At 37.1% G+C, this 18867-nt stretch overlaps 1 protein-coding gene across 24 annotated transcripts in view; it reads left to right on the top strand.

Annotated features, from left to right (window-relative positions):
* The window catches only part of TRDMT1 (tRNA aspartic acid methyltransferase 1), a 62352-nt gene that overhangs the window by 24283 nt on the left and 19202 nt on the right, over positions 1–18867 (top strand). For 4 of the 24 annotated variants that reach the window (XM_028826025.2, XM_028826024.2, XM_077945894.1 and 1 more), the window contains exons 2-4: positions 4791–4900; positions 14455–14531; positions 18224–18295. In XM_028826025.2, coding sequence (XP_028681858.2) covers positions 4791–4900; positions 14455–14531; positions 18224–18295 — 259 coding nt within the window. Of the gene's footprint in view, positions 1–4575; positions 4696–4790; positions 4901–7774; positions 7903–14454; positions 14532–18223; positions 18296–18867 lie in introns of those variants that run through there. The other 20 variants (XM_028826028.2, XM_028826027.2, XM_077945896.1 and 17 more) reach the window with 11 other exon arrangements.

The following is an 18867-nucleotide window of genomic DNA, read 5'->3' as shown; positions in this document are numbered from 1 at the left end:
GATGTCTCCCTCGGATACCCAGCTTTAAAATTTCTCTCTCATACTCTTTCCCTTCATTTCTCAAAGCAGCCGGGATGCCTAGGAAATAGAAAAGAACCCACAGTAAATATCGGGGGTGGCGTTCCCCCCGGTAAATTTCATAGGTCTTCAGCAGTTCTTATCCATATTTTGGCTGGTGGTCTCTTATATTTAGTCAGGTATTAGTAGCAATAATAATCTAAGGTATGTCTTGACACAAAGTAAATTTTTTGTTTTTTGACTATTAGCTGAACTTCTATGGAAACTTTCTAAGGAAATTGGATGTTTGAAAAATATTTTTAATGTATTTTTTATTTTATTCTTGGAAATAATTTATCAGCAATTTTTAAAATGCAAGAACTGTTTTTTTTTTTCCTTCCCCGAGACGGAGTCTCGCTCTGTCATCTAGGCTGGAGTGCAATGGCGCAATCTCAGCTCACTGCACCCTCCGCCTCCTGGGTTCAAGCGATTCTCCTGCTTCAGCCTCCCAAGTAGCTGGGATTATAGGCGTGTGCCACCATGCCCGGCGAATTTTTGTATTTTTGGTAGAGATGGAGTTTCACTATGTTGGCCAGGCTGATCTCAAACTCCTGACCTCAAATTATGCACCCTCCTTGACCTCCCAGAGTGCTGGGATTACAGGTGTGAGCCACCTCACCCAGCAAAGTGCAAGAACTTTTAAAAAGAACCAAGCAGTATACTTTACTAGTAGTGATAAAACATTTGGCAGCAATATTAAGTTCAGATCCTTATAGGTCTGTACGTTCTTTAGTACTTTTATTCCTAACTGAGCCAGCACTTTGAATGAAAGGACATTGGATGTATTCAACCGATATTTCATCTTACAACTAGATGTCAGTGTTAACATACCTGATTAAATGTCTCAGGTATGAGTATAATGAGTAATTCAGTAGTTACTCACCTATATGAGATATATATTAGAAAATAAATAATAGGCCGGGCACGGTGGCTCAAGCCTGTAATCCCAGCACTTTGGGAGGCCGAGACGGGCGGATCACGAGGTCAGGAGATCGAGACCATCCTGGCTAACACGGTGAAACCCCGTCTCTACTAAAAAATACAAAAAACTAGCCGGGCGAAGTGGCGGGCGCCTGTGGTCCCAGCTACTCGGGAGGCTGAGGCAGGAGAATGGCGTGAACCCGGGAGGCGGAGCTTGCAGTGAGCTGAGATCTGGCCACCGCACTCCAGCCTGGGCGACAGAGCCAGACTCAGTCTCAAAAAAAAAAAAAAGAAAAGAAAATAAATAATAAAGAAGGAACAGAATTTTAAAAATGTCTTTCCTTATTTCAGAGTGGACTAGTTATGCCTTAATTTTCTTTCTCAAGGTCCTCCTCAAAACTCCAAACTGCATTATATTATCTAGCATAATATCTTTACAATTACATTTTTTACATTTGTATTTACATTTTGTAAATATTGATTTTTTCCCCATATTAATAACTACACAAGAACAGTTAAATTTTTTGATTTATTTGGTTAGGAAAGTCAAGAAAAGTGTGAACTTGCAAAGCTTTTCACTACTACCAACCAAAAGTTCTTCCCTGCAGCTTTTCCAGAAAGAATCATCAGAAAAAGAAAGGAAAGTATTGCTATTCGTGTGTGTGTGTGTGTGTGTGTGTGTGTGTGTGTGTGTGTGTGTGTTTCTTGTCTATTTTGGTAATAAGCATATTGAAAGCAAGAATTATGTATGTATCCTCAGTGACATTTCTAACATCTCACCTAGAAGTCTCTCTGGAAATAACTAAATCTACCTTTTAAATTTAGTCCTCATATAAATGGAAGCGTGATGTCCTTATGTATTCCTTACAGAGCCAATCTGACAACCTTTTAAAATAATTTGTATTGTGTTTCTCAGCCAAGCATGGTGGCTCATGCCTGTAATCCCAGCACTTTGGAAATCTGAGGCAGGCATATCACTTGAGGTGAGGAGTTCGAGACCGGCCTGGCTAGCATGGTGAAACCCTGTCTCTACTAAAAATATGAAAATTAGCTGGGTGTGGTGGCATGCGCCTGTAGTTTCTGTTACTCTGGAGACTGAGGCAGGAGAATCAAATTGCTTGAACCTGGGAGGTGAGGTTGCAGTGAGCCAAGATCACGCCACTGAACTCCAGCCTGGGCAACAGAGTGAGACGCTCTCTCAATAAATAAATAAATAAATAAATAAATAAATAAATAAATAAAATAAAATAATTATGTTTCTCTAAGTAGGATATCTCACCTTTTTTTTTTTTTTTTTTTTTTTTTTTTTTAAGTCAGGCTTCCTGTTAATAAATATGAAATCCTGAATAATAACTGAAATATCATGAATAAAGTTTAGGCAAAGTAATATGTCAAAGTACTGAAAACACATCCTCTTCCTCTATTTCAATGAGAAGATATTCACAAATCCCTTTCCCAAATTCTGCCTCCTGTTTGAGAATTATTACTCTTGGATCACTCAAGTGATGGAGCTCACATAGGCAAAATTCTATAGAATTATGTTCACTTTGATATTTTTAACTATACATTTTCAAAATCTATATAGTGACTTAAAAGTAAAGAATTTTGGAGATTATAGATTTAAACCGTATACTAAGAAATATCAAGACAACTTGTCTTTGGAGCTCAAGTTAAAATTTTGACAGAATTGACAGATTTGCTTTTTAAAACTTATCTATAAGTTTAACCTTTTCCTTAGAAACAGTAACTGCCCCCCAATTCTATTTTGAGAAGGCAAGTTGAATTAGTGTCAGTAATATGTTAGTATATCCATTTCTCTTAGTGGAAATAACTTTTTAAGTTATGCAGTAAGTCCTAATTTTATAACAGTCTAAAATATGTGCATCAATGCATGCAAGCAGTGCATGGGCTTATTGGCTTTGAAAATCTATTCTTTCCTGAGAAAGAACTTTCAGTTCATCAGTTTTTGGATCACTATATGAAACACTCATTTGGCAGTTGATTTTTGTCAGTTTTTGTGACCTCCAGGCATATAACACAAGAACATAAAATTAATTATTGATTATAGTACAGATTCAGCACATCACTGTACATTTTCACTCAACCTGAAAAAAAGATAAAAGTCCTATTAACCAACGTCAGGCAATCCCAGTTTGCTTCATATATAGTGGAAATACAAGCAGGCTACATCATGCTGATTAGAACATATTTAACAAAACAGTAAAATAGTACAATGAAGTCTATTTAATTGTCAGCTCTCTTACAGTGATTAGTAGTAGCTTAATTCTTGACTTGAATTATGATAGTTTTGTGATTTTGCAAATTGATCCTTATATATTAGTATTTTCTGTTGTTTAGAAGCCTTCTTGATTTGTATTTCAAGATCTGATGACTTTAACAGATATGATTTATAACCTTAAATTTATTTTATACTAAGGCCAGTAACTAGTTACTACACTTAAATGCAGAAGAGGCAGCTGTCTATGGCATTACTAATTAGACCACCAAGTTTGCAGCACACAGGGAATCTTACTTTTCAGCAGGATACCTCGGGGATAACTGGTCCTAGCTGAGTGTCTTGAGCCTAGCAGCCATTTAGTATAAATCCTTGGGGACATTTGTGCCTTTCTTTTCTTCCTGGCTTCATCTCTTCTAGGCCTCAGTGGAAGGTTATGATTGTTTTCTGAGTGTATGTGAGCCTTTCTCCTTGCCCTGTCTCCTGTGGTCTGCTTTTATTTCCGGGTGTCTGCTGCATGAGTCCTAGTTTCTCACACCATTCTTTTTTTTTTTTTTTTTTTTTCCTTTTTTGATATTTGGGCTAAGCTAAGCAGCTAACTATTAAGCAGCTAATGGTGTTAAAGAAATGGCTACTTGGAACTACTACATAATATTGTATTGTTTTCTGTGATGATTTTCTTAAGTCTCAAATACTTTTATTTTTAAAACTTCACACTTTTTCCTGACTTGGGTCAGGGCATGCACATAATTGGTTTTATACATGTTTGGGGAAAGAGGGTGGTCATTTTAAAATACAGCTATGGCTGCAATTGTGGAGTTTCAATTCTGATTAACATTAAAGAATATGCTAGAATTCTCTGAATCTGAAAACATTTTGAAAATGCTTTTCTTCACCAGCAAGACAGAAGGGCAGTGAAGACATTCCTTTATAATTGTTTCCCTTATTCTTCTTATATTGTCTCCTGGTCTGTCAACATTTAAGATGTTGGTAAATGAACCATTTACATTTGGATACCAATTAATTGTTCATCTCATTTAAAAACTTATGTAAGCTTTAATTGGGTGAATTTTGTCAAATGTGAATTACATCTCAATAAAGCTGTTACTAAAAAAAAGAAAAAACTTAAAGCATTTTCAATGGTACTGTGAAGCAGCTTTGTATTAATGTGAGAAGGTACAGGACAAATGGTAATTTATTTATATAAAGTTCCAAATCATAGGGCTTTTAGAATATGCCTCACTTTTCAATTTTTGGTTTAACTTAGGAAAACTTTCTATTTGACTTATAAGTGTGTCTCTTAATGAGGGAGGAAAGCAAATATAAGAGGTAAGACTAAAATATTTAAATCTTATCTTTAGCATTGGAATGCTGTTTAGATAAATGAACCAGAAGTCCACGTCCAAATATTTCACTTCATGCCTGGCTTCCCCGGGCTGACCTTCCATTGACAGTCTGAGATCAGGCTAATGCATGAGGAAGTAAGGAAATGGATTACTAAATTCTGCTATTTTGATTTCTTTCTATAATGAACTTAAGGACTTTTCTTTTCAAGATACTCCATTTGTCATTACAGAAAGCTGTATACCTGCACAAGTGGTGGCTGCCGTTGATGTCAACACTGTCGCTAATGAAGTATACAAGTATAATTTTCCTCACACACAGTTACTTGCCAAGACAATTGAAGTGAGTAATTGTCATTGTTTTAATAAGTATGTAGCAAGGGAAATGTGATTGAAAAACACTGGCAAATACTGGTTTCTGGTGGCTTAATTGGAAGATAAAGCATATATAAATTTAAGAGTTCAGGAGAAGGGAATTAACATTTTATATCCTATCAGAAGATAGCATGCTTTAAAAAAAATGTCCAGCGGCCGGGCGCGGTGGCTCACGCCTGTAATCCCAGCACTTTGGGAGGCCGAGACGGATGGATCACAAGGTCAGGAGATAGAGACCATCTTGGCTAACACGGTGAAACCCCGTCTCTACTAAAAATACAAAAAATTAGCCGGGTGTGGTGGCGGGCGCCTGTAGTCCCAGCTACTCGGGAGGCTGAGGCAGGGGAATGGCGTGAACCCAGGAGGCGGAGCTTGCAGTGAGCCGAGATCGCGCCACTGCACTCCAGCCTGGGCGACTGAGCGAGACTCCGTCTCAAAAAAAAAATGTCCAGCTATAGAGAGGGAGATCAATATTTTGGTCTCTCAGAGAAATAATTGAAATGTAAGGATATGCTTGACTTCTAAATTCTTGTTCTGTGGTGATATCAAACTTCAAAAAAGTATTTACTTATATTAAATACTTATATAGTATATATAGTATGCAGTAAGAACAAGGGAGAAAATCACTGGGTTTTACTGAATCCTTCTTATTTTGGCAAACCTATCAAGGTTAACCTTTTTCACCTGTGGTGACTTCAGCACAAGTATTGAAACACTGATTTATGTTGAGTTATTTTTAAAATAATGTGAAATTGGCCAGGCGCCGTGGCTCACGCCTGTAATCCCAGCACTTTGGGAGGCCGAAGCAGGTGGATCACGGGGTCAGGAGTTCGTAGACCAGCCTGGCTGACATAGTGAAACCTGGTCTCGACTGAAAATACAAAAATTAACCAGCTGTGGTGGCATAAGCCTGTAGTCCCAGCTACTCAGGAGGCTGAGGCAGGAGAATCCTTGAACCTGGGAGACGGAGGTTGCAGTGAGCCAAGATCGCGTCTCTGTACTCTAGCCTGGGCGATTTTGTCTCAAAAAAAAAAAAAGAAAGAAAGAAAGAAATTGTGTTTTTTCTCCTAATTTATCATGGAAAATTTTACAAACAAATTTTCTCATGAAGCCATAATTTACATGCAATAAGCATGTAGTTTATTGTATGTAATTTTAAGTGGGCAGTTTGAGTTTCGACTCAATCATCAACTGTGTAACTACCACCACCACAATCAAGACTTAGAACATTTCCATCATGCTAAGTTGTTCTTAGTGCCACATTTCCGTCAGTCTCCAACCTCAACCCAGGCGACGATGGATCTGCTTTCTTTTCATTATGGATTAAGTTTTCCCTTTCTAGTATATCACAAATAAAATCATAAGAGTGTAATTCTTTTGAGTGGAACTGCTTTTGTTTAGTGTTGATGGTTTTGGAATTCATCATATTTTGTTGTATATCAGTAGTTTGCTCTTTTTTATTGTTGAGTAATATTTTGTACAATAGAATATCATATACTACAATACGTGTCTCTATTCACATTATTATAGACATTTAAATCATTTCTAGTTTTTTACCATTACAAGTAAAGTTGCAGTGAACATTTATGTACAAATCTGTGTGGATCTTAGTTTTCCTTTATTGTGGATAAATACCTACATTTATTAAACTTTATGAGAAAATACCAAATTTTCCAAGTTTTTGAAGTGTTTTTACCATTTTACATTGTCACTATTAATGTTTAACTGAGAAATTTCACATCCTTGCGAGCACTTGATATTGCTGGTCTTTTGAATTTTAGCCATTTTAGTGAGCATGTAGTGGTATTATGGTTTTTAATTCGCATTTCCCTGATGACTAATGAGGTTGAGTATCTTTTTGTGTGCTTATTGGCAATTTGTATATCTTCTCTGTCAATAAATTTCTTGCCCAATTTTTATTATTTGGGTGTTTGTATTATTATTATTTAATTGTGAGAGTTGTTTATCTTTTCTGGATTTAAGTTGTCAGAAATATGCATAACAAATATCTTCTCCAATTCTGTAGCTTCTCTTTTTATTTCCTTAACTATGTCTGTCAAAACACAGACGTTACCATTTTTGCTTTTTCTTGTAGAGGACATGTTTTTTGTGTCCTAAGGAATCTTTGCTTACTCAAGTTTTCTCCTGTTTTCTGAAATTTTATAGTTTTAGTTTTACATTTAGGTCTTTGAACATTTAAAGTTACTTTTTGTGTAGATTGTGAGGTATGGGTCAAGATTTATTTGTTTTCTTACAAGGGGACATAATGTTGTCCCAGAACCATTTACTGAAAAGAATGTCCTTTCCCTAATCAATTTCTTTGATGCCTTTATGTTAAAAAATCATGTATGTGTGGTCTATTTCTGAACTCTGTCTTCAGTAGTATTTATGTTTTTTTTTTTGTTTTTTTGTTTTTTTTTTTGAGACGGAGTCTTGCTTTGTCGCCCAGGCTGGAGTGCAGTGGCGCGATCTCGGCTCACTGCAAGCTCCACCTCCCGGGTTCACGCCATTCTCCTGCCTCAGCCTCCGAGTAGCTGGGACTACAGGTGCCCGCCACCTCGCCCGGCTAATTTTTTGTATTTTTAGTAGAGATGGGGTTTCACCGTGTTAGCCAGGATGGTCTCGATCTCCCGACCTCGTGATCCACCCGCCTCGGCCTCCCAAAGTGCTGGGATTACAGGTGTGAGCCACCGCGCCCGGCCATATTTATGTTTATTATTATACCAATAACACTGTTTTGATTGCTGTAGCTTTATAGTATATATTGAATTCAGGCAGTGTTATGTTCTTGAACTTTTGTTTCTCTTTTTCTAGGTTAATTTGGCTGCACTATTCTTTACATTTCTGTGTAAATATTAGGATCAGCTTGCCAATTTCTAAAAAAAAAAAAAAAACTGATTGAAATTGCACTGATTCATTTTGGGAGAACTGACATCCTAATAAAATGGAGTCTTCCAGTGCACAGATATGGTATCTCCTTTTATTCAGGTCTTCTTTAGTTTTTATCAGCAATGTTTTCTAATACTTAGTGTATAAGTCTCACACATATGTTGGTTAATTTTCCCTAAATATTTGTGGGGTTTGGTGCTATTACAGGTGAGTCTTTTTGAAATTCATTTTCCAATTGTTTGTTGCTAGCATATAAAAATATACTTATTTTTGTTTATTGCTTTGTATCCTGTGGCTTCTATATTCACGTATTAGTCTCACTGGCAAAAATGAATTTTTAAAGGATTTTCTCCATATGCAATTATATTGTTTGAAAGACAATTTTACTTTTCCCTTTCAATTTGTGACTTTTTTTTTCTTATCTTATTGCATTGTCTGGGATCTGTTGTACAATGTTAACTAAAAAGGGTTAAAGTGGATATCTTTGCTTTTTTCCAGATGTTAGGAGTGTAGTATTTAGTCATTTGTCATTTAGTATGATGTTAAAGTTTTTTGTAGATGCCTATTATTAGGTTAAGAAAGTTCCTTAACATCTGATTTCTGAGAATTTTTATTATGAATTGGTGTTGAATTTTCTCAAATGTGTTTTTTGAATCTTTTGATGTGACTATATTATTTTTCATTTTAATGCTTTAATATGGTAACTATATTAATTACTTTTTTGAATATTAAATCAATCTTGCAGTTCCTGGAATAAATCCTACTTAGTCATGATGAATCATCTTTTTAATGTAGTACTGGATCCAGTTTGCTAATATTTTATTAAGAGTTTTTGCATTTACCTGCATTTTTTTGTGTGTTTTCTTCATAATGTTTTAGTATGGTTTCAGTATTAGAATAATAGTAGGGTCATATTTTCTGGAAGAGTTTGTGAGGAACAGATATTAGTTCCTCAATAAACGTTTGATAGAATTTTGTTAGTAAAGCCTTTTGGTCCTGGAGTTTTTTTTTTTTTTTTTTTTTCCTTTGGGAAGGTGTTTATGAATTTAATTTTTCAAATTGCTATAAGGTTATTGAGGCTATCTATTTGAAAGTGTTTGTTTGCACATATACTTTCATCCTTTTAATTTTATCCTAATTATATTTTTATATTTAAGTTAGGCTTATTGTAGACAGAATATAGTTGGATCTTTTTTCTTATTCAGTCTTACAATCTCTGCCTTTCAATTGGAGTTTTGTAACATTTACATTTAATCTTGTTAGAATATGGTCGAGCTTAATTTAACTACCTTGTTACTTGTTTTCTTTTTCTCTAATCTGTCTTTTGTTTCTTTTTCCCTCTTTTCTTGCCTATTTGGATTTTTAAAAAATTCGTTATTCTTCACTGATGTCTTTTTTAAGATAATTAGTCATAGTATTTATTCAATGTAAACTGAAATTTCTTTTAAAATATCTACATATCTATATCTATCTTTGTTTTTTTTTTCTTATTGGATTCTCTAGGGTTTACAATATGCATCTATTACTTGTGGAAGCCCACCTTCAAATAACATTATACCAGTTTATGTTTAAATTTTCACAGTATACCTCCAATTTCCCCTACTGGTCTATTTTGATATTTTGTCTTGCATTTTACTGCTAAAAATGTTATAGCCACCAACATACATTGTTACTATTTTTTGGATTAAGTAGTCAAATATCTATTACAGAACTTTTAAAAAGCACAAAAAGTCTTTTACATTTATCTATATATCTACAATTTTCAGCTTTTTTTTTTTTTTTTTTTTTTTTGAGACAGAGTCTTGCTCTGTCGCCCCGGCTGGAGTGCAGTGGCCTGATTTCAGCTTACTGCAAGCTCCGCTTCCCAGATTCACGCCATTCTCATGCCTCAGTCTCCTGATTAGCTGGGACTACAGGCACCTGCCACCACACCCGGCTATTTTTTGTATTTTTAGTAGAGACGGGGTTTCACTGTGTTAGCCAAGGTAGTCTCGATCTCCTGACCTCATGATCCACCCGCCTTGGTCTCCCAAAGTGCTGGATTACAGGCGTGAACCACTGTACCATGCCTCAGCACTTTTTATCCTTGTGTTTTAGATCAAAGTTTGCATGTGATATAATTTTTCTTCTTCCTGAAAAACCTTCTTTAGTGTCTCTTGTTGGGTATATATAGAAAGGGACAAATTAGCTTGGTACTTTTGAGTAAAAAAGTGTTTTATTTTGTCTTCATTGTGAAATATAATTTTTTACGGATTTTTTTTTTTCTGTTTTGGAGAGACAGGGTCTCACTGTGTCGCCCAGGCTGGTCTCAAACTCTTGGGCTCAACTGATCCTCCCACATCAGCCTCTCAAAGTGCTGGGATTGCAGGCATGAGCCACTGTGCCTGGCCCACTGAATCTCTGATTCCATTCATTTTGAAAGATATTTTTGTAAAAATCTGTTTGTTTTCTTTTAATACTTTCCAGTGTTAGCTGGGTTGCTTAATTTCTGACTTAAGGTCTGTAATAATTTCTGTTTTCATTCCTCTTAATATATTGTGTCTTTCTCTGTCTACATTTAAGATTTTATCTTTATCACATGTTTTGAAAAGTTTTATTTTGATGTGCTTTTTATGTTTTTCTTTATTTGTAGTGCTTGGACCGTGTGGTGCTTTTCTTATTTATAATTTTCATCAAATTTGGGGGCTTTGACTATTATTGCTTCAAAAACAATCTCTGATCTCTTTCTTCACTTTCTCCAGTTACATACTGTAGAGTAAATGCTAGCTACCGAAGACAGAGTGATCCATGATAAATATCATTAATGCCTCTGAAGAAGAGAATGACTCTAGTGGAACAAAAACTCTTAGTAAAAATAGATAAAAATTTTCCTAAAATGAAACTTACAATATAACATCCATGAGCCCTTCTGGAACAGATGACTCCATCACTTAATCTAGCTAAGCAAGAGATGAATCAAAGTAGAAAACCCAGGAATGAAGCTGCCATGTTAGGAGGAAAACTATGGTTAGAAAATAGGTGAAAATGTTGTAAAGCTTTGCAGTGTAGAAGTAATAATGCAATTGGAGTGGGAAGAGGCAGTGAGACACAAAAAATATGTCTTTGCAGATAAATGAAGCTATCAATTTTTTAGGACATTATTCAGTGTTATTACTGTCAGGGTCTCAGCAGAGCTGGAAAAGAGAAAGCTCAGCTGTCAGAGCATCAAAGTAGCTAATTAAGGCAACAAGCCAAAAACAGAGGAGTTAAGCCTTCACTCACTTACGGTGGTGTCACTGGCAAGAATCTAAATGCAGAGACAACGCCACTCTCCCGGTTCCATTTGCCCATGGATCTGTGTAGATGTGAGGGCCCTCTCACTGTTGAGGGAATCCTTGGCCTTAAGGGAAGGGCAAGCAGGGAGGGTTAGTAGTGGAAAAGTGCTGGGGACTGAGTCAGGGTGGCACACTCTTCAAGTGTTGTCAGGGTCTTCAGGGTTTCCCACACCTCCCCAAACAAGGAGGCCTTGGCAGAGAAGTTCTGCTCGAGGCCTCAGATAAGGAGACCTCGGAATGAAGGCTCTGGGACTAAGTATGCAAATGTTCCGAGAGCATAACTGCTGGCCTGGTTGCCCGAGACCTTGACTGCACACACACACACACACACACACACACACACACACACACACACACGTCTAAACCCAGTAACATACCAAATGGTGAAACTTTAAAAGTATTCTCACTAAAATAATAAAAAGACAAGGATGTCCACCATTAGCACGACTACTTGATATTGTTGTGGAACTGTTAGCTAATGCACTTACACAGAGAAATATCATATAAATAGAAGTAGAGATTTAAAAATGTGATTGAATATGCCAGAAAACACTAACAAGTTAAGCAAAAATAGTATCTGAGGAATACTTAGTGCTTTAATAAGGAGGCTGGCTACAAAAATATGCTAACCTATTGCATACTATATACAAACAGAAACCTACTAGGAAACATAATAGGAGAAAGTTCCTATTTTTAGTAATGACACAAGAATCTATATAACAAGAAATCTAATTCATATGGAGGTTAAAGAGACTTGAAAATGATGAAAGCGTACTGTGGTTTTGGATAGGATGGCTGAATATTGTAAAAATATTGGCTCTCTTTCACTAAAACTTCAATAAAATAGTCAAAAGTTGTTGTTTTCTAATCTGCCAAGTTCTTCCTAAAGTTCAAATGAAAATTAAGTTTAAGAACAGCCAGGAAACTTTCTGAGAAAATAAGCAAGAAGGCAGGCAGAGGGACATATACACCTGCCAGTCAACACGGGATGAACAATGTTAGCACACTGACCTGATCTAATATTGTCTGAAAGCAAAAGTGTTTTCCTTAACTTGTATAGTCATATAATGTAAAAAGTCAATTTCCATTGGCTTTAAAATATTTAGTCATTAAAGATAACCTGTGTATTTCCATGACTGCTTTATTTAATCCAAATACATTTTCATTGACCTAGAATACCAGGTTAAATAAGTTGTGAATGGTTCAATTTAGTGATGAATTTTTGCCTAATTGCCTTATTAGTTGGCCTACACTATTAAAAAATCACTATTTTCAAAAAATGCTCATCATCACTGGCCATCAGAGAAATGCAAATCAAAACCACAATGAGATACCATCTCACACCAGTTAGAATGGCGATCATTAAAAAGTCAGGAAACAACGGGTGCTGGAGAGGACGTGGAGAAACAGGAACACTTTTACACTGTTGGTGGGACAGTAAACTAGTTAAACCATTGTGAAAAACAGTGTGACGATTCCTCAAGGATCTAGAACTAGAAATACCATTTGACCCAGCCATCCCATTACTGAGCACATACCCAAAGGATTATAAATCATGCTGTCATAAAGACACATACACACGTATGTTTCTTGCGGCACTATTCACAATAGCAAAGACTTGGAACCAACTCAAATGTCCATCAATGATAGACTGGATTAAGAAAATGTGGCACATACACACCATGGAATACTGTGCAGCCATAAAAAAGGATGAGTTCATGTCCTTTGCAGGAACATGGATGAAGCTGGAAATGATCATTCTGAGCAAACTATCACAAGGACAGAAAACCAAACACCGCATGTTCTTACTCATAGGTGGGAATTGAACAATGAGAACACTTGGACACAGGGTGGGGAACATCACACACTGGGTCCTGTCATGGGGTGGAGGGGTGGGGGAGGGATAGCATTAGGAGAAATACCTAATGTAAATGATGAGTTTTAATGGGTGCAGCACACCAACATGGCACATGTATACATACGTAACAAACCTGCATGTTGTGCACATGTACCCTAGAACTTAAAGTATGTATATATAAAAAAAGAATCTGTTAAAGCTGTAACTTTTTTAGTGGCTAGCTGTATTAGAGACATTGACTCTGTTTACTTCCTTTTGATTCTAGACATAGGATGCCACTGGAATAATTGCTATGAGAGATTGTTGTTTTATTTTTACTTTAGTTTTAGGAATTTAGCTGTTATCATTCCATGTCCAGTTGCTTATCATAATGGCCCTGTATATACAGGCTGTTGAACTTGAATGCGATGTGCTAATACCCTGCCCCGTGTGTTCTGGCTGACTGCTCAGTATAGAATTTTCAGATTGCTTTCCTTAGCACTGCGGAGTCGAGAAGTGCTTTAGGAAATTTTCAATATCTAATTTTGATTTCATTTTCACAGATGTATCTGTAATTATTTAAAATCCTATGATCAAAAACTGATAAGACATGCACATTCAAACTGTTAATACAATGGAGACAACTGACATGTTCCCACGTTAACTCACTCTTTACAGAATTCAGAGTAAAGCTTTTCCTGCTTTATTCATGTGCTTGAACTTCTTAGAAGTGGGTTATAATTAGGAAGGTTTTGATTCTGGACTGATTTCTTTAAGTTTCTAGCTAAAGATGTGCACTGAGAGTGCTTAATGTGAGTTGGCAAACCCCTGACGTGTGCTTCCCTGTGTTTGTCTTCTGAGATATAGAAAGGGAGCAAACATAGCACAGTTCTCAGCTAGTTAGCCCATTAGGAATTCTTTTGATTCATCTTGTCAACAATCATTTGAAGTTCATTGCACACAACTGCAAATATTTGTGGCTATCTGAGAATTAGGCCCTTTTCCATTTGATAATATATTAACAGATGTATATGAAAGGGATGGTGACTGGTCTGCATATCACATTTGCTAAATAAAGAACATTATTGACAGGTAGGTATTTAAAAATTTCCTAGACCCCATCCCCATGAAAATTGTCAATTATAAAATAAGGTTCTCCATGTTTTACTCCAGAAAACAGCAGTGATACACTTGAGGCGTGATACAGGCCAGATGTGCTTAGGATCCAGGAAACAATTGTTCCAGCTCTGGGCTGGTGCTGGGAACTTGGGGGAAGTCACTTAATTTCTTATAGCTTCAGTTTACTGCCCCACTTCCTTCACAGTATTGTTTTGAGAAGTTAGTTAACCAAAGTTGATTTGACAAGCATTGTATTATAAACTGTTTCAGTTTCTGATATATTTAGTTATAGTTAGTATTTTCCTTCTTCCCCATTCTATCCATGTTTTTATGTTTTTGTTCCCCCAAATGTTCATTCCTCAGGGCATTACACTCGAAGAGTTTGACAGATTATCTTTTGATATGATTTTAATGAGCCCTCCATGCCAGCCATTCACAAGGTATGTGTCATAAATATTTCAATGTTGTATTGGTCCATTTCGATGCTGCTGATAAAGACATACCTGAGACTAGGCAATTTACAAAAAAAGAGGTTTCCTAGACTTACAGTTCCATGTGGCTAGGGAAACCTCACAATCATGGCGGAAGGCAAGGAGGAACAAGTCATAGGCAGCAGGTAAAGGGAGAGAGGTTGTGCAGGGAAACTGCCCTTTATAGAACCATCAGATCTCATGAGACTTATTCACTGTCACAAGAACAGCACAGCAGAGACCTGCCCCCACGATTCAGTTACCTCCCACCAGGTCCCTCCCACAACATGTGGAAATTCATGATGAGATTTGGATGGGGACACAGCCAAACCATATCAAGTGTTGAGAAAGTGCTTTTGAAGGACTTACTAAATCAAAGCATACCATAGTGTCAAGCATGGACACTTTGAAGTTTATTAGCTGCATTTCATAGTTTGGAAATTTTTTCATAAATCTTCTTATCTACTTATGTTTGTATGTATTTATTTTTAAATAATAATTATTGGGACAGGGTCTTGCTCTGTCACCCAGGCTGCAGTACAGTAGCATGATCACAGCTCCCTGCAGCCTTAATCTCCCAGGTTCAAGCAATCCTTCTGCCTCAGCCTTCTGAGTAGCTGGGACTAAAGGTATACACTGCCATGCCCAGCTAATTTTTAAATTTTTTGTAGAGATGGCATCTCATTATGTTGCCATGGCTGGCCTGAAAGCCCCGGGCTCAAGCTATCCTCCCACCTCGACCTCCCAATGTACTGGGATTACAGGCGGAGCCACCGTGCCCAGCCCCCATTCATATTTATAATTAAGCATTAATCACAAAGGAAATAGCAATTGCTACCAGATGAGCAAATTAATGTGGTCAAAAGTAGATATGCAATACTGTAGGATACCTCTTTTATACTTACCTAAGACACAATGTTTATTTCCAGCCCAAATTACCTTAATTCATTTAAACTAATGAGCATTCAAGAGTATCTTTCTAATACTGATTAAGCAAAGTAAATTTCTGCAATAAATATTCAAGTCCTAAATTGCTTAATTGTACAATTTAAAAGCTAGTTAAGCATGCACTTGTGAACTTTACATTTCTTAAAATTCATATGTACATTGAATAATTCTGACTTTTCATAGCAACATTATAATCTCTTCATTAAAAAAATTATATATATGTGTGTGTATGTATAAATATTTGGCTATATGTTTCAGGAAATTATATCTTCAACCAAATCTTGACTAATTCATCTTCATTTAGATATTTTTAATAAGAGTCTTTTGAATTATTTTAAATGATAATAGCAGTAGTAATCCTCTAAGTGTCTTACGCAGAGGATGTCATTTAATTTAACAAGCTTATGGGGTAGCCATTGCTGTTATAATGATTTTACAGATGAGAAACTGGGGCATAGAAAGGTTAGTTTTCTCAAGGATATACAATTAAAGAATGTCAGAGCCAAGATTTGTCAATCATTTTATATATTCCATGATTTTAAGTAGAATATCATATGTAATAAGCAGTCTAATTCAATGAATGAATATTCTAATGCTAAATTTCCATCTAGGTTTGGATTTATTTAAACAATTCTCTAGGAAATGAATTCCCCAAGGATTTATTGTTCACCTACAAGCCAGGCATTATTATTATTATTATTTTTTTTTTTTTTTTGAGATGGAGTCTCGCTCTGTCACCCAGGCTGGAGTGCAGTGGCGGGATCTCAGCTCACTGCAAGCTCTGCCTCCTGGGTTCCTGCCATTCTCCTGCCTCAGCCTCCCGAGTAGCTGGGACTATAGGCGCCCGCCACCTCGCCCGGCTAGTTTTTTGTATTTTTTAGTAGAGGCGGGGTTTCACCGTGTTAGCCAGGATGGTCTCGATCTCCCGACCTTGTGATCCGCCCGTCTCGGCCTCCCAAAGTGCTGGGATTACAGGCTTGAGCCACCGCGCCTGGCCAGGCATTATTTTTGATGCTGTAGTTCCTGTCTTTTGGGAGCTTATAGTCTAATGGGAATGGCTGACAAATAATTATCTTATAATGTTATCTTAAATTATCTTATAAGTTATATAATAAAAGAATGCTGAAAGTGTCACAGGAGTTCAGAGGAGAAAAGGGCTTGCTGCATACCAAGAGAAGGGAATTCTTTCAGAGGTGATGTCTGAACTGTGTCTGGAAGTAGATTAGGAGTTTATCAGAGCAGACAGAGGCCATTCCATCTCAGGGTGGCTCTAGTGGAGTACGAGAGTGTGAGAGTGTGGCCTGCGGAGTACAGTGAGCAGGTTATACACAGCAGAATGCAGCTCCAACTCTGTGAAGCCTCAGGTAATACTGCAGAGGGCCCCGTAGCTTTCCTACTCCCATCTCTCCCTTGTCTTAGCACAGCTCCAGCTGCTGATAGCAGGAGTAACTGATTCTGTAGTCCTCATGTGAAAGTCTGACAGGAAAGGACAGAATAAGAACTGAAGATTTCTGAGAAGTCTGTTCACATCCAGTCTAATCCCATAGCTGAACCTCAGGTCCACTGATGGTTTTGGTCCTGCCATCAGGTGTGAGGAAACTGACTGACGATGCCAAGTAACTTATTTAAGACTCTGAAGATAAATAGGATGCTTTTGAACCCTGGTCCTCTGTTCCTGCTGCTCAGGCTCAATTCAAGTCTTCATTTCTGCTTTATCTTTGGTCATGTTGTGAATCTTATTTGTAGGATCTACTTGCTAGCCCAAATACTGCCTGTTTACATGACTCGTTTTGACCCTAGTTACTCTAACCTCCTGCTTAGAGAATCTAGCCTTCAGCTTAAGTCTCTCCTATTTACTTTGGACAAAATTGTGTTAGTTTTACCTACTGCTTTGATTGTCTTAGATTGGCCACCAGTGCCATTAGCTTCAGGTTGCTACTCCATTCAGCAGCTCATTCATCTGAACTCTCGTTATACCACCAAGGGGAGAGCAAAAAGTATAGTCAGCCAGCACATGTGTGTGTGTTTTCTAAACAAAGTGATTTTAAGAGAACAGTTGGTTTTATTCTGCATTGACTTCTTGTTCTTTTTTGATTAATATAAGTCATGTGTCATATTGTTTTATAAAGATAAATTTTAAGTGTACTTGTTAGGTATGTAAGGATTTTTTTTCTTTTCAACCTCTGCCTTCCAGGTTCAAGCAATTCTTGTGCCTCAGCCTCCTGAGTAGGTGGGATTACAGGCGTGCCCCACCACGCCTGGCTAATTTTTGCATTTTTGGTAGAGATGGAGTTTTGCCATGTTGGCCAGGCTGGTCTGGAACTCCCGGGCTCAAGTGTTCTGCCCACCTCAGCCTTCCGAAGTGCTGGGATTACAGCTGTGAGCCACCACACTCGGCCTAATTTTTGTATTTTTAGTAGAGACAGTATTTCACCATGTCAGCCAGTCTTGTCCCAAACTCCTGACCTCAAGTGATTCACCTGCCTCACCTCCCAAAGTGCTGGGATTACAGGTGTGATCCACTGCGCCTGGACCCCTTTTTTCTTTTTAAATGAATAAATGTGTTTTTTTCTCTGTAACAACAAAGATGACCCTATTTTTTGTGAGGACCAACTTATTTTTATTATCTGTTTTGACTTAAAAAGTGATTTGACATCTTTTTATCAGATTATTGATAAACTTTTTTTGTGCGTGTGGTTTTTTTACCCCTTTAGGATTGGCCGGCAGGGTGATATGACTGATTCAAGGACGAATAGCTTCTTATATATTCTCAATATTCTCCCAAGGTAAAAAGTTTGGTTCCTGTACAAGCTTACCCTTAATTTGAAACTCCAGGTCTGGAAGAATGTGATGTTTGTCATTTTATAGAGGATAGCCATTTATACATGCTGCCTTGAGATATTGTGCATGTCATTTATCTTCTCCTACCATGACTAATAGAATAACTGCAAATGTTTCACAATTCCACGCTTGCCACCACAGTGAGTGACAGGGAATCACAGCCTAATAGCTAGCTTCTACTGCCTCTGTTCATAGTGTTGATGCAAATGGTGCTAATGTTAGTGAATGCTGTTACCCATGGCCTAGAAATAAGTGCAAACCCTTAAAGCCACCCTTCTATATGAGTAGCAGCCCTTTCAGCTGTCACCACAGAGGCTCTGTGTGAACCCATGTTTGAGATCAACTCCAATGGAAATTAACATTTTAAATGTTAACTTTATCAAGTGTGCCATGTTTAAGGGAAAAATGAATAAAATATAAGTTGTCTCCAGCCTTATAAAATTCCATTTTAAAAATAGTTCAGAAAATTACTTACCTCATATTTCCCACAGTAATGATTTTCTTTACTTTTTCTTCT

Source organism: Macaca mulatta, chromosome 9 (genome assembly GCF_049350105.2).
Source record: "Macaca mulatta isolate MMU2019108-1 chromosome 9, T2T-MMU8v2.0, whole genome shotgun sequence".
NCBI classification, from domain to species: domain Eukaryota; kingdom Metazoa; phylum Chordata; class Mammalia; order Primates; family Cercopithecidae; genus Macaca; species Macaca mulatta.
The sequence above is the reverse complement of the archived record's forward strand: the minus strand, read 5'-3'. Positions and strand labels throughout refer to the sequence as shown.